Source organism: Physeter macrocephalus, chromosome 16, assembly GCF_002837175.3.
Source record: "Physeter macrocephalus isolate SW-GA chromosome 16, ASM283717v5, whole genome shotgun sequence".
NCBI lineage: Eukaryota > Metazoa > Chordata > Mammalia > Artiodactyla > Physeteridae > Physeter > Physeter macrocephalus.
In genome coordinates, this window is record NC_041229.1 from 30,986,551 (window position 1) to 31,001,978 (window position 15,428).

General features: G+C 40.7%; 1 protein-coding gene and 1 long non-coding RNA gene across 3 annotated transcripts in view; one reads left to right on the forward strand and one right to left on the reverse strand.

Annotated features, from left to right (window-relative positions):
* The window catches only part of LOC102995937 (uncharacterized), a 186,048-nt gene extending 179,629 nt beyond the window's left edge, over positions 1-6,419 (reverse strand). For both annotated transcript variants that reach the window (XR_008619539.1, XR_008619538.1), the window contains exon 1: positions 6,262-6,419. This is a non-coding gene — a long non-coding RNA (uncharacterized lncRNA). The remainder of the gene's footprint in view (positions 1-6,261) is intronic.
* An 88-nt stretch (positions 6,420-6,507) lies between these two features.
* Positions 6,508-15,428, forward strand: part of TMEM123 (transmembrane protein 123) — a 69,285-nt gene continuing 60,364 nt past the window's right edge. Inside the window, exons 1-2 of the mRNA XM_007123149.4 lie at positions 6,508-6,798; positions 10,955-11,011. Of these exons, the coding sequence (XP_007123211.1) occupies positions 6,699-6,798; positions 10,955-11,011 (157 nt within the window). The 5' untranslated portion in view covers positions 6,508-6,698. The remainder of the gene's footprint in view (positions 6,799-10,954; positions 11,012-15,428) is intronic.

Here is a 15,428-nt window from a genome sequence, read left to right on the forward strand (position 1 = left end):
TTTTTTGCGGTACGGGGGCCTCTCACTGCTGTGGCCTCTCCCGTTGCGGAGCACAGGCTCCGGACGCGCAGGCTCAGCGGCCGTGGCTCACGGGCCTAGCCGCTCGGCGGCTTGTGGGATCCTCCCGGACCGGGGCACGAACCCGTGTCCCCTGCATCGGCAGGCGGACTCTCAACCACTGCACCACCAGGGAAGCCCCGAAATTATAGAATCTTAAAGCTTAAGAAAATTATTACAATTTGGGGAGCAAGCTTAAAAAAACAGAATAAGGAGAAGTAGATACTAAAGTCTAGGAAAGCACCCAACATAGAGTTAGCACTCCTTCCTACCAAGTCTCAGCCCTCACAGTCTTATGACATCCCTTTTGGTGGTATGTTCTAACTTACCTGTCCACATGGAAATGTGTTATTTATCTAAATGTAAAAGCTCCAAGGACATGGCCACACGATGCACTATTTTGTATCTCCCTCTGTGCCTAACAGAGTGCTACAAATACAGTTGGTACTCAGTAAAGAACTATCTGAATGATTATTATTGATTTCGTACCATCTTCAAGGTTAACAACCCTCAGAGTCTCCATAAGGGGTAACCCAATTCAGGCTCTGCAGGACCCAGTCTTGGCAGGGCTTCACACTCCACAGAATTTGGTTCCATAATCAAAGATAATTTAAAAGTCATTTGAATCTTTACTTCCATTACTTGAATACTATAGGTAATTCAACTTGTAACCCACAGTAGCACTTCTTAAAACCTCCTTGGCCCCATTCTTTTCACTGCAGTACATTTCAAGTCCACAGCTTACTTAAAGGCCCAGTCTCAAAATCTTCCCCAAAAATTCTCTCTCAGCTTCATCCCTTGTGGTTCAAGGTTTTTCTTTTCATCCCCTTTATCTTCTATTTCTTCTTCCTTTCAGCCAAAATATTACAGCCATTTGTATCATCTTGGCATTCATTCTTACTTCTTCAGCTCAGCCCCTCTCTCCTCAGTCTCTGATTCTCTTTCAGGAAAGTTCAGGAATAGAGCAGGCACACTCAGCCCCTCTCTTGGAAGGAGACTCAGGAGTTAGGACTGGGGGAGAAGAAGGGGGAGGAGGTGGGAGAAATCACAAATGCTTATAATGTACTGTCCTTTCTTTTATTCTCATCACGCAATGAAATTCTTATATATTATTTATTTGGGCTGGGCTACATGAAAGTTCTTTGGAAAAAAATGTGACAAGTTATAAAGGTAAAATGATGAAATTTTCTTTGAGGACGGAGGACACTGCCTACCCACCCTCTCCTCTTTGGGGTGTCACCTTGAGGGCATATAATAGGCCTGATAAAAATGGTCTGAGCTTTTGATCTTACAAAGCAGGTCACAGGCCTTCTGACCCTTGAAACTGTAAACATTTACTCTGGAATTAGCTCAGAGGTCTCTCATGGGTATAATGAGACAATTACAAGGTACATCATCTTGTCTCTAAAAGAGATAAGTTTTCATTTTTCTCTCTTCTACTTTCTGCATAAATCTGTGTGGAAATTTCTCCAAATTTTGTATTCACTTTTGTTATATCTTATATGCATGTTATCACTGATAATGCTTACCTAATAGTAAAATGACAGTCTCTCTCTCTTCTATATTGGTACAGAGGGGTCTTTTGTTGGAGTCTGTGTTTTGTTTCCCCAACACTATGATATGGTCCTCCAAACAACAGTTACATCTGTTTAACTATATTTCTTATTTCATCTCTTCCCCCAGTCCAGTAATACTCAAAGTGCACTACTCCTAGGTGACAGCAGACTTAAGTAATACCTAATACTACTTGACATGGGTCGAGTAGGTACCAACAGATAATCACTGAAACTTTTTGTTCTCCCTGGCTATCTCTGTATGCAGAGACTCAGAAGGACAGAAGGACAGTGGGACAGAGTTCAGAAAGTGTGACTGAATATTCCAGGATAAGGGATGTAGAGCTACCACTCATCCAGTTCTCAAGCCACAAACTTAGGATTTTGCCTTAATTTCTCTTTTCCTCAAACGCCACATCCAATTGACTCCACACTCAATCCACATTCCAAATCCATTCAGTTCTTCCATTTTCACTACTTCTACCCTAGTTCAAGCCCACCATGCATCAGCCTCTAACTGCACTTCCTGTTTCTACTCTTATTCCTCTCTATAGCAGCTGGTGTAATCTTTTATAAAAATATAAATCATAAAATGCCACTGCCTACTCTTTAATGGCTTTTCATCATACTTAAATTAATACCCAACTCACCTGAAAAGCCCCAAACTTCATTTTATACTTCTCTGCTTCAGCCACACTTGCTTTCCTTCTGTCTCCCCAACACACCAAGCTTGGTTAAAATGTACTTTCCCCTGGTTTTCACATGGCTCCTTTTAAGGACTCAGTTTAACTTTTACCTACTTAGAGAGGACTTACCTATTTATTCTAAAGTAACCGCCCAGTTGTTCTCCATCACATTGCTGTGTTTTATCAGCATGACACATTTCTAGTTGTTTCTTGTGTGTATCTATGTTTTCAATTGCTCAAACTTTTGTTGAATGGATGGTAAGCCTTACTCTTCCATTTCCTAGATGGGAGATAGGAAATACTGAGCAGGGATCAAAAGTCTAAGAACTTGGGGCTTCCCTGGTGGCACAGTAGTTGAGAGTCTGCCTGCCAATGCAGGGGATACGGGTTTGAGCCCTGGTCTGGGAGGATCCCACATGCCACGGAGCAACTGGGCCCATGAGCCACAACTACTGAGCCTGCGCGTCTGGAGCCTGTGCTCTGCAACAAGAGAGGCCGCGACAGTGAGAGGCCCGCGCACCGCGATGAAGAGTGGCCCCTGCTCGCCGCAACTAGAGAAAGCCCTCGCACAGAAACGAAGACCCAACACAGCAAAAATAAATAAATAAATAAATAAATAAATAAAAAGGTAATGTGAAGTTCTTTAAAAATAAAAAAGTCTAAGAACTTTATTTCAGATTTTTCTTTAACTTCCTCACAATAACTATTTTATCTATTGTCAGTTTTCTCCATCGTGATTAGCTCTTACTATAGAATGGCATAGGGACTTGCAACTCTCTCCATATGAAGTCTTGAAGAAATAAGAACACCAAAGAATGGGGTAGGTGGCAGTGACTTCAAACAGGAAAGGAAAGTATGCTGAATCCCTATAGCCTCCTATAGAGAAGAAACAAAGAGTCGAGTAGGAGCTGATAAATAACCTGGGACTAACAACAGAAAGGCCCATGGGACTTCCTAGTGCCCGACACTGAAATCTCTGAACTCAGATCTCACCTTCCTACTGTCCTCATAGCACAACATAATCCTGCCAGATCCGTACTGAAAACTCACCATCACCACCTCTCTCCCAACCAAACCCTTCAGATTCAGACACAACTCTCCAATTCCTTTTTTGAGAAGTCATTCCTTAAAACTTTGTTCCACCCAGAACTCTCTTCTCTGACCTCCTTGTTTCAAAAGTAAAATCCAATTGTGGAGCTCATTGGTCTTTCTTTGTTTGTTTATCTTTACCATTACTTGGTTTTTTTTTTTGCTTGTTTTATTTTTATTTTTGCTCTTGTCTTAATCTTAGAATCCTATGTAGCATTGAACACAAGATACCCAGTAAGGTTTTTTTGGTTTTTTTTTTCTTTGATTAATTAAACAGATTCACACTCTGGCTGCAGTTTGTACCCTCAGGGACAAAAAAAAGAAGGAAAAACTAAAAGGAGAGGGAAGAAGAAGGTGTGAGGAAAAACAGGGACTCTAATATATAGGGAAAGGAAGCAGGGGTGCAGAACAGGGAAAGGACCCCAAAAATCAGCTTTCATTGTGAAGACTTAATCACAGTTTATAACATGTTGTCAATCTGCTAAAATGGAAGTTGACAGGAAATTGGCAGAAACAGGGAAATGGCCACAGGCCAAGTTATACTCTTGTGTTAAATCTTTCCACTGCCTTGCCTTATTTGCAGCTACCTCACGGTCTCAAAGCCAGGTAGATTCTGATTTGTTCCTCATGCAAGTATGGATTTATCAACAGACTGGTTTATACATAGCTAGAAAGTAATAATCATCTGTGGACATCAAACCGGATGAGCCTTCCTCTATCACCTCTTTCTTTTTACAAATAAAAACTTACTGTGGGATATAAGTAAGTTTCAGTGGAATAACATGAAATCTCAATATCTCTTGTACAGTCATAACAGAAGCGGTTTCTGCCATTCCTATCCAGAAACTAACTCACTTTGAAACCACTCACTTGGTCTATCAGGTAGATCAGTGTTATTCACTGCTATTTCCTAGCACCTAGCATAGTGCCTGGTACATGTCATGTGTGCAATAAATTTTTGGATATTTACTGATTGGATTAATGAATAAATGATGGTTCCAATCTCTGGTGCACCCTTAGGTGACCTTAAGCCAAAGATATAGACATACGGGAAATACAGGATGGAGTTTTAAAAAGGACATAATTGAGGGAGATTACCAGAGTTTTGCTGCTTTGTTTATCTCCACCTAAAATTCATTCCACGAATAGAAACTGAATGCCTTCTATGCCTTCTATGTGACAGGAAGTGTGTTATACCCTCAAGTACAAATATAAAGATACAAACCCTGGATCCAATGTGTGTTTTTCCAGGACTACATCATAGCCTCTAATCACACTCTGTTTCAGTTACTAGGCTGTAACTGTCAATGTATCTGTCTTGCCACTATATTGTAAGCTCTATTAGGACATTGCCCATCACACAGTAAACACTCAGTAAATAGCTGGTAAAGCATCTGCTTAAAGATGCTTTACCAGCTATTACCAATTTACCAATGGAAATTGTAGCCTACTGGGGGAAAAGACATAACGAACCGTATAAAGTCAGGATTCTTAGTTTTGAGAAAGAAGAGCTAACTCTTGCTGATATAGCAGAAAAGGAGCATGTTGAAGATATTGGGTGGCTCTCAGAATTACTGGAGGGTAAAAAGAATCATGGCAGACGCTAGGCCTTCAGGAATAATGCACAAAATCACTGCAGAACTAGTCCAGTGAGGAAACTGTCTCCATTGCAGTTCCCCACCCATGCCACTTCTGCATCGGAAACTCAGTCTTGCAACCACTGAGAAACTGCTGTTACTGCCAGTGCTGCCAACAAAGTCAGCCACCTCTGCTGCTACTCCTATCAAATGCCAAAGATCCAAAGAGCACCCTTGTTCATTGGTAGCTGAACCAAGGTTGGAAAGACAGGTTGAGCCTGGATTGTGAAATGCTGGAACAAAGGTATAGGCAGTCACCAGAACAATTTATTCCTAAACCAGATTCCCCAATCAAATGGAGTAACCAAAAGCTAAATGTGCAGTGCTTGCTTTTTGCCCATGGTGGATGTCAGTGAGTATTTGCAGGTTTGGTTGAAACAACAGATGGGAGTCTGCAAATTTAGGACAGACTGCCCCACTTAATCCCTATGATTAGTCATGTCTATATTGATAGCCTTACCTGAGATCAGAAAGTACTATCTCTCATAACATATTTTTGGGAATACAACTATGATATCGTGGCCCTTATGTCATGAAATCTGGGTCAGGTACCAAGAGAATCAACAACATTTAGATCTGAAACATTTAGAGTGTTGGGAAGGGGGGGTGGATTCACCAGGATTTTAAGTGCCCTGGATCCTTTTCAACTGAAGGTTTCCCACCCAAATCAGGACTCAATCTTTGTCGTTCTCTTGCATCAGCCACGGGTTGCTACAGGTCACTTCGGAGTTTCTTAGCAAAAACAAAATGCAATCTGTAGGAGCACTGCCAGTCACGACAGGTGAGTAGAATTGGCTCCAAGGGCTGAAGAGGAACTTAGCCAAAAACTATTCAAAACAGGTTAATCCATCTGAATTGGGACAGCAGACACCAAGGAGAGAAGGGACTAGGTTAGACGTGTGCAACCTCGGCCTTGCTGGCTATACTTGCCTATGAATAGCTACCAATTCTTCCAAGTGCCCCCGCCACCATCCCCCCGCGTCCACTTGGATAATCTCTTTAGGCACGTTAACTAGCCAGAGAAGGAGGGAACCTGTGGAAGAGGAAGAGGAGTTATTTGGGGTAAAATGGATGTTTTACGTATGCACTTAATGAATTTGTCGAGCCCCTCACCCCCGCCCCATCTTAGGCTGGGTCACTCGGAGGAAAAGAACCCTCTTTCCTGTACCTCCCTTTATGCTGTCCTCGCCTGCGACTTCTCCCTCTCACTCAGAGCCGCACGCAGCCTCCGTGCCTCACCTGAAAACTACTCTTCAAAGACTTCCTTCCGGGTCCAGCAAAGCCCGGCGTACTCGGTATCGGGAGAGGCAGAGGCGCTCGCTTCTATCCAAAAAAACAAAACTGCCCCAGCGTTCCGGGGCTCGCATGCGCGCGTCAGAGGGGGAAGCAGCTAGGAGGGTCCGGGCGCTTCGAATCGCAAACCCCGCCCCCGCGTGTCGGCCCCGCCCCTCCGCCTCAGCCCCGCCCCGTCCCGCAGCCGGGGCAGGCACGCGACGCCCTCTCCAGGCCAGGCTCCCTCGCCCTATTTGGTCTTTGGGGGGCAGGCGGTGGGAGGCGAGGCGTGCGCGGCGGAAGGGGACACGGGGCGGGCTCGGGTGCGCCAAGGCACAGCTCTAACCAGCGCAGCCACCACCTCATCGGGAACCCACGAGGCCTCCGCGTCCTGCCTCGGAACAATGGGACTCGGCTCGCGAGGTATCTTGGCTGTGCTGGCCCTGGGGGTCGTGGTGGGGGTAGCGCTGCTGAAGATCATCGCCGACAGCACAGACCCGGAGGGTAAGTGGCTGCGGGAGTCGCCAGCCCCGGCTACGGGAGGAGTCGCGCTGCCCATCGGGAGTTTCCAAGTTGGATCTGGTTGTGCAGAAAGTTCTGCAAGTCTTAGGCCGAACGCACGGGGCAGACCTGGAGGTAACCTGATGGCCCCGTCAGCGGGAAAACTGAGACTTGGGCCAGTCCCCCACCTGCCCCAAGGCCGCCTGCTTAAGAAATGGTCCGGTCCTTCCCCTCAGTTTTTCTGCAAGCAGCGGACGCAGGGCTGGAGGAGTGCGTATAACCCGTTGAGTTACCGAAGGATGGGCCTTCAGCAGGGGTTCAACTTAGTTGTTTCAGTCTTTTCCTGAAGTTAATGTTTTCCTGGGAGGTTAGAGATTATCTAAGCCTTCCTTTTGTAAACGATTAGATGGATTGAAAAATATGTCTACCGATTCCTGAGCAAATATGTCTACCAGTTAGTTGCGGAACCTTTTAGGCGTTTTCCGGCGTTTCATCGCCTAATTGTGTAATATCAAACCAATTATTTATAGTCTTAAGGACCCCAGACGCTTTGGGGCTAGTGTAGCTGGTTGGGAGCTTTTGTGGCGTGCGGACAGCTCTCCCGGGCGCAGGTGATGCTTGTGCTTCTGTGGATGGGCGCTACCAGCCCCTCGTGTACCGTAAACACCGGCCGGCCTCGGCCGAGGCGCGTATCAGCTGTGCAGCCTTAAGATCACAGCTGCACTATTGTTAGGAGTCCACGACGTCGTCAGTAAAATCATAACAAAATGATTTTGACATTTCTCTTCTGGGGGAAGTGGAGGTGTCCTTTTAGGCCCTTGGCTCTTTGGGGACTTTTTGGATAAAGTCGTGAAAACTGATTTGTGTAAATTCTGTTTTCTCTTTGTCAACTCTTACAGAGGTCAGGTCACTGATTAATGGTCAGTAAAGTAGAATAAGTTAGTTTAAATGACCCAAGTTTTTCCTGGTTTTAAATTCTATCCACTGTATATTACATTAGTTTTATCCAGCAGTTTGCAAAACCAGACGGTTCAGGCACAACACCTGCTTTTGCTAGAATAATCTGGGTGACTTAGACAATAACAGTTTTCGTTTGTTTTGCTCAATTTTTTTGTTTGCTGAATTGCACATGTGACAGACTGGCTTTGTAGAGCTAATTTTGAGATCATTTCAGGAAAGAATGATCAGTAAAATCATGTCCGTCATATTTTCAATATTATGAGGTACTTTATTGTAAAAGTGAACTATCTGGAATTAAACAGTATATTTTGCTGCTAATTTTATGCCAATATTTATGTGAGTTAGTCTCCATTTTTTTATTTGTTACTTTGTGAAAGTATACCTGCTTATTGTTTCTCAAAGAATTACTGAGTAGAGAAATTGAGTGTGCTTGCTTTGCTTTTGCCCTCATAACAGATTTTTTTTGCCCTGTTTTAATACTCACTGTTTGACTGTTACTTGATGTCTCACTAGACGTTAATGCTATTTGGAAAACTTGGAATGCTCTACTATATAAAAGCCTTGATTTCATGAACTAGTATAACCAATGTGAGCTAGAATCCATTTCTGCAGACTATAAGGTCACCTTGAAACTAGAGTAAAGGAAGGTTCTATAGAGGATGCCTCAAAAGAGCAAGTAAACGTTGTCCTAGTCTTTATATGCAGTGTGTAATCTGTATAAAGTGTCATTATGAAGTACAGTGATTTTTGTCATACAAGAGCTTATATAGCTAATTTTTACTAGACACTATTCCTGTGCTCCTCACACTATGCTAATTGAGGTCCATACTTCATCCCATTGGATCCTCACAGTATTATCCCCATTTTATAAATGAGGAAACTGAGGCTTAGAAGTTACCTAATTTATTCAAAGTGAAACAACTAATACATGTTTGATTTCAGAGGCCAGAATCCAAACTCTCAATTAACCATTTTGCCACTAAGCTACAGTAGGTGATGTTGGCTCTTCAAGTAGATAATACTTTTATCCACAATACTGTCATTGCCCAGATTATTGTGGGAGAAGATAAAAACATTATTGAAATTCTTCTTTTAAAATATCCTTCACAGTCTGCTGCATAGTTTCATAAATATCTTCAGTTGAAGGAAGAGGGATACTATGAACAAGTTAGCAAGCCAGCAAACAGGATAGATTGTGGTAGTGCAGTGAAAGACATAAGGGTGGGGGAGGCGATTAATCAGGACTTTTGGTGGCAAGTGACAGAAACCCACCTTAAACAGCCTTAGGGGAAAGGAAGGACTTTACTGACCCTTAAATGGAAAAGTCCAAGGATTAAGGTGGCTTCAGAAATGCTGCATTCAAGAGTTCAAATAGGTTGCTAAGAGATGGCCATTTCCGACTCTCTAGATTACATCTATCAAACTATAGGCAAGCCCTAGTCAAAGTGTTCTTAGCCTGCAGGGGGAATCCAAATAACAGGGACTTTCTAAAGTGATTCCCAGGCTTCAAAAGCCACCATAATGGGTAGCCAATTAGGATATGAAATTAATCTTTAATGAGCCTATGCCACTTCATGAACTTAACTTTCTTTTCTTCTATTTAGTGCAATATTCTATTTTAATACTTGGTCATTTTGTCAGGTAAAGCATCAGCCTCCTTGTACTTAGATTGTCCATGACATTCTTTATCTCTTAGGACACAGAAACAGTGCCTGCCCATAGTAGGTACTTCATAAGTATTTTTTGAAAAGTGGAGGAAAGTTCCTGAAGCTAGAAAGAATGCTGCTTCTGCCTTCTTTCTCAAGCAAAAAAAAAAAAAAAAAAGGGTTGCCAGGAAATCATCTTAGCAGCAGGGAGACAAAAACAGGAGGCTCTCGCAGCAGTCTAGGCAAAAGATGAAGGCACATGGTAATGGAGATAAGTAGATAGAGTCTAGATCTGTTTGGGGGGTAGAACTGAAATCATTAGCTAATGGATTGCATGGTGGAGTAAGGAAGAAGGAAGAATCAAAAGATGACCTCTTGGTTTTAGGATTGAACAACTGGTAATGCAACAACTGGGAACACTGGGGCAGAAGCAGGTTTATAGCAGAAAATCAATGGTTCCGTTTTGGCATTCACAAGTACAGGCTTTGGAATCAAACAGCCTGGTCCAAATCCAGACTCTGCCACTTACTAGCTGGGTGGCCTCCTCTGGGTCTCAGTTCTGTCACTGCACAACAGTGTTCCTGTCACAGAATTGTGAGGGTTAGATGAGCTAATGCAAGTTACATGCTCCCCATGAGACCTGGCATGTAGTAAGCCCTTAATAATGTTGGCAATTATTTGCTACCTGCTGCTAAATACATCTGGATAGTCTACTGACCTTGATCTTTTTCAAGTTTAATCTTCACACTATATCCTTTTGTGATAAATGGATCATGGTTCCAGCAAGAGGAAGAAATGCACAGTAAAGATAGCTCCTTCAAAGTTGTTATTGCTTACTTTCTTTGTACTTTGAAGGTTTTTTGGGTAGGGGAAACCAATCTTTGTGAAAAGTACACAATAATAAACTTACTTGCCTCCCATGTAGTATATGTGTTAATCTTCCATTATACAAAGACCAAAGATGAATAACCCACTCTGAAAAGTTGCTTAACTAGGGCATAAAATTCTTCCAAACTTTTTCCAAAATTTAAGGTACTAGCTAAAAATTCAAAGAATTATACTGAGAAGGCTTGCAATTTTAAATGAAAATCCTAACCCACTTCATCTTCTCTCCATTGTATGAAGTTAGGCATGTTGGTGGTACAAGACCTAGGGGCACCCATTAATAGTAAGGGCCCCTCCCAGGATGGTCCACTCTACTCAGAACAGCAGAGTTGTCAGTAGCAAAAATTCCTCACCAACCACTGTGTCTTCATGTGGGTGAATGAACTTTGGCAAACTATTGTATCATTGGCTGGCACATAGTAAGTACTATATAAATGTTACATTAGCCATATGTTTTCTGTCTTGAAAAATCCAATAATACATTCCCAGATTTACTGACAGTTTCAAGGTATATTTCATAGCAACAGTGGCAAAAGTAGAACTTCCTGTGGAATAATCTACCCTTCCCCCACACCACCACCACCCCAGAGACAGAAAGAAACATATTGCCAGTCTTTAGTTAAATATTAAATGTCCTTTCATCACAGGATATTTCTTTGCTTTTATAGGATCTCCAGGTAAGAAGAATCCTATGTCTGTGGAAGACTCCAATGATAACCCAATAGGTGAGTTTAAAAAGGTCAGGAAATGGATTATCTGTCTAGGATACATAAAGTAATATCAGCTAGTCAAGTACATGTAAGCTGGTACACTGACCTGTCTTAACCGTGATTTGTTCATTCATGAATCCCTAAAGCCTACCATCGAGGGCTGCCCTTAGTGGGCATCAGTAAATGATAGTTCACTGGATTAATAGTCTTTCTCAGTTTAGCAAAGATGTGAATAAATTCTAAAACTAAAAGCATACTGGAATTTATTACTGAGTTCTGAAGCACATTTTTAGGTATGACATTTTGCACTCTGCCTATAGATATGAACTATGAATATGTAAGTCTGCTGATCTTGCCAGTAGAACAAGTCACACTAAGCTGGTCAGCCACAGTAGCCTTAATTTGCCTTGGTGGACTCCAGGGAGACCCTACTTATATTTCACCCATCAGTTAGATTTCAACCCACCCTCTTGCTTCCCTATTGAAACAATAGATGAGGCCCTTTTTTAAAATTTTTATTTTTTATTTTTTGGCTGCACTGGGTCTTTGCACCTCGTGGGCTCCTCTCTAGTTGCAGCACGCGGGTTGCCCCACAGCATGTGGGATCTTAGTTCCCCAGCCAGGGATCGAACCCACGTTCCCTGCATTGGAAGGCAGATTCTTAACCACTGGACCACGAGGGAAGTCCCAAAAAGATGCTCAAGCACTTTTCTTGTGCTTTTAGTTTGGGACAAATGGATTTCTTTCTTGATTTTCTGAGTTCATTAGCATGGAAAGATAGGAACCAGGCTGATGTTATAATAGTAAACCATCAAGGCATGTTTCTTGTAAGCAGTATTTAGTTTATCTTCTTACTGTCCTTGTTATTAAGAGTTGACAGAGGTAGAAACTAGAAAAAGGTATGCAAATCCTATCACTGGACCCATTTTCTCTACTTTTATTCAACAAATATTTATTGAGTGCCTCTAATGTAAGGACACATTACAAAATGGACCAAGCCCTTACTTCTTGGAGTTTTTGTTTGTTTTTTGTTTTATTTCATTGTAGAAAAATACACATAACATAAAATTCACAATGTTAGCCATTTTTAAGTGTACAGCCCAGTGGCATTAAGTACATTCACATTGTTGTGCAATGTCATGGAGTTTTTTTTTTAATTAATTTTCTTAGTGAAATATAGTTGATTTACATTGTTCTGTGAATTTCTGCTGTACAGCAAAGTGATTCAGTTATACATATATATACATTCTTTTTTATATTCTTTTCCATTATGGTTTATTCTAGAATATTGAATATAGTTCCCTGTGCTATATATTAGGGCCTTGTTGCTTATCCATTCTGTATGTAATAGTTTGCATCTACTAAGCCCAAACTCCCAGTCCATCCCTTCCCCACCCCCCCACCCCCTTGGCAACCACAAGTCTGTTCTGTATGTCCATGAGTCTGCTTCTGTTTCATAGATAGGTTTATTTGTGCCATATTTTAGATTCCACATATAAGTGACATCAAATGACTTTCTTTCTGACTTACTAAACTTAGTGTGATAATCTCTAGTTGCATCCATGTTGCTGCAAATGGCATTATTTCAATCTTTTTTATGGCTGAGTAGTGTTTTATTGTGTATATATACCACATCTTCTTTATCCATTCATCTGTCGATGGACATTTAGGTTGTTTCCATGTCTTGGCTATTGTGAATAGTGCTGCTATGAACATAAGGATGCATGTGTCTTTTTGAATTATACTTTTGTCCAGATATATGCCCAGGAGTGGGATTGCTGGATCACATAGTAATTCTATTTTTAGTTTTCTGAGGAACCTCCATACTGTTTTCCATAGTGGCTGCACCAACTTACATTCCTACCAACAGTGTAGGAGGGTTCCCTTTTCTCCACACCCTCTCCAGCATTTGTTATTTGTAGACTGTTTAATGATGGCCATTCTGACTGGTGTGAGGTGGTACCTCATTGTAGTTTTGATTTGCATTTTTCTAATCATTAGAGATGTTGAGCATCTTTTCGTGTGCTGTTGGCCATCTGTATGTCTTCTTTGGAGAAATGCCTCTCTTTAGGTCTTCGATTGGGTTGTCTGCTTTTTTGTTGTTGGGTTTTTTGAGCTGTTTGTATATTTTGGAAATTAAGCCCTTGTCGGTCGCATCTTTCGCAAATATTTTCTCCCGTTCTGTATTTTCTTCCTGTTTTTTCATTTTTTAATGGTTTCCTTTGCAGTGAAAAAGCTTGTAAATTTGATTTGGTCCCATTAGTTTATTTTTGTTTTTATTTCTATTGCCTTGGGAGACTGACCTAAGAAACATTGGTATGATTTATGTCAGAAATGTTTTGCCTATGATCTCTTCTAGGAGTTTTATGGTGTCATGTCTTATATCTAAGTCTTTAAGCCATTTTGAGTTTACTTTTGTGCATAGTGTGAGGGTGTGTTTTAACTTCATTGATTTATATGCAGCTGTCCAACTTTCCCAGCAACACTTGCTGAAAAGACTTTTTCCCATTTTATATTCTTGCCTCCTTTGTTGCAGATTAATTGACTGTAGGGGTATGGATTTATTTCTGGGCTCTCTATTTTGTTCCATTGATCCCTATGTCTGTTTCTGTGCCAATACCATGCTGTTTTGATTACTGTAGCCTTGTAGTATTGTCTGGGAGGGTTGTGCCTCCTGCTTTGTTCTTTATCCTCAGGATTGCTTTGGCAATTCTGGGTCTTTTATGTTCTATATAAATTTTAGGATTATTTATTCTAGTTCTGTGAAAAATGTCATGGATAATTTGATAGGGATCGCATTAAATCTGTAGATTGCTTTGGGTAGTAGAGCATGGGATATCTTTCCCTTTCTTTGAATCATCTTTAATTTCCTTTATTAATGTTTTATAGTTCTCAGCATATAAGTCTTTCAGCTCCTTCATCAGGTTTATTCCTAAGTTTTGGTTTTTTTTGGTTTGATTTTAAAAAGTAATTTTTTTTACGTTCCCTTTCTGCTATTTCATTGTTAGTGTAAAGAAATGCAAGTGATTTCTGTATGTTAATCTTGTATCCTGCTACCTTGCTGAATTTATTTATCAGTTCCAATAGTTTTTGTGTGGTGTCATCAGGGTTTTCTATATATAGTATCATGTCATCTGTATATAGTGACAATTTTACCTGTTCCCTTCCAATTTGGATACCTTTTATTTCTTGTCTGATTGCTGTGGCTAGAACTTTTATTACTATTTTGAATAGAAGTGGTGAGAGTGGGCATCCTTGTCTTGTTCCAGAATTTAGCGGGGCTTTCAGCTTTTCACCATTAAGTATTATATTGGCTGTGGGTTTGTCATAAATGGCTTTTATTATATTGAGATATGTTCCCTCTATACCCATTTTGGTAGAGTTTTTATCATGAATGAATGTTGAATTTTGTCACATGCTTTTTCTGTGTCTATTGAGATTATCATGTGGTTTTTGTCTTTTCTTTTGTTGATGTGGTGTATCACATTGATAGATTTGCGTGTGTTGAACCTTCCTTTTGAACCTAGGATGAATCCCACTTGGTCATAGTATATGATCTTTTTTATGTGTTGTTGGATTCAGTTTGCTAGTATTTTGTTGAGAACTTTTGCATCTATGTTCGTCAAAGATATTGGCCTGTACTTTTCTTTTTTGGTGGTATCTTTGTCTGGTTTTAGTATCAGCATGATGCTGGCTTCATAGAATGTCTTTGGGAGTGTTGCCTCAACAGTCTTTTGGAAGAGTTTGAGAAGGATCAGTAAAATGTTTTCTATGTATGTTTGGTAGAATTCGCCTGTGAAGCCATCTGGTCCTGGACTTTTGTTTGTAGGGAGTTCTTTTTTTTATTACAGGTTCTATTTCACTTCTAGTGGTCACTCTGTTTAAATTATCTATTTCTTTTTGATTCATTTGTGGTGGGCTGTATGCTTCTAGAAAGTTGTCCGTTTCTTCTAGTTTGTCAAATTTGTTGTCATATAATTGTTCATAGTATTTTCTTATGGTTTTTTGCATGTCTGTGGTATCAGTTGATATTTATCCTTTTTCATTTCTTATTTTATTTGGGTTCTGTGTTTTCTTCTAGGTCTTGGTTTTATTGATTTTTTTCTATTGTTTTTTATCTCAATTTTATTTATTTCCTCTCTGAGCTTTATTATTTCCTTCCTTCTGCTGACTTTAGGTTTTGTTTGTTCTTCCTTTTTTTGATTCTTTTAGGTGATAGGTTAGGTTATTTTTTGAGATTTTTTCTTGTTTCTTGAGGAAGGCCTGTATTGCTATGAACTTTCCTCTTAAGAACTGCTTTTGCTGCATCCCATAGATTCTGTATGGTTGTGTTTTCATTGTCACTTGTCTTAAGGTATTTTTTAATTTCCTTTTTGATTTCCACATTGACCCATTGGTTTCTTAGTAGCATTTTGTTTAGTTTCCATGTAAT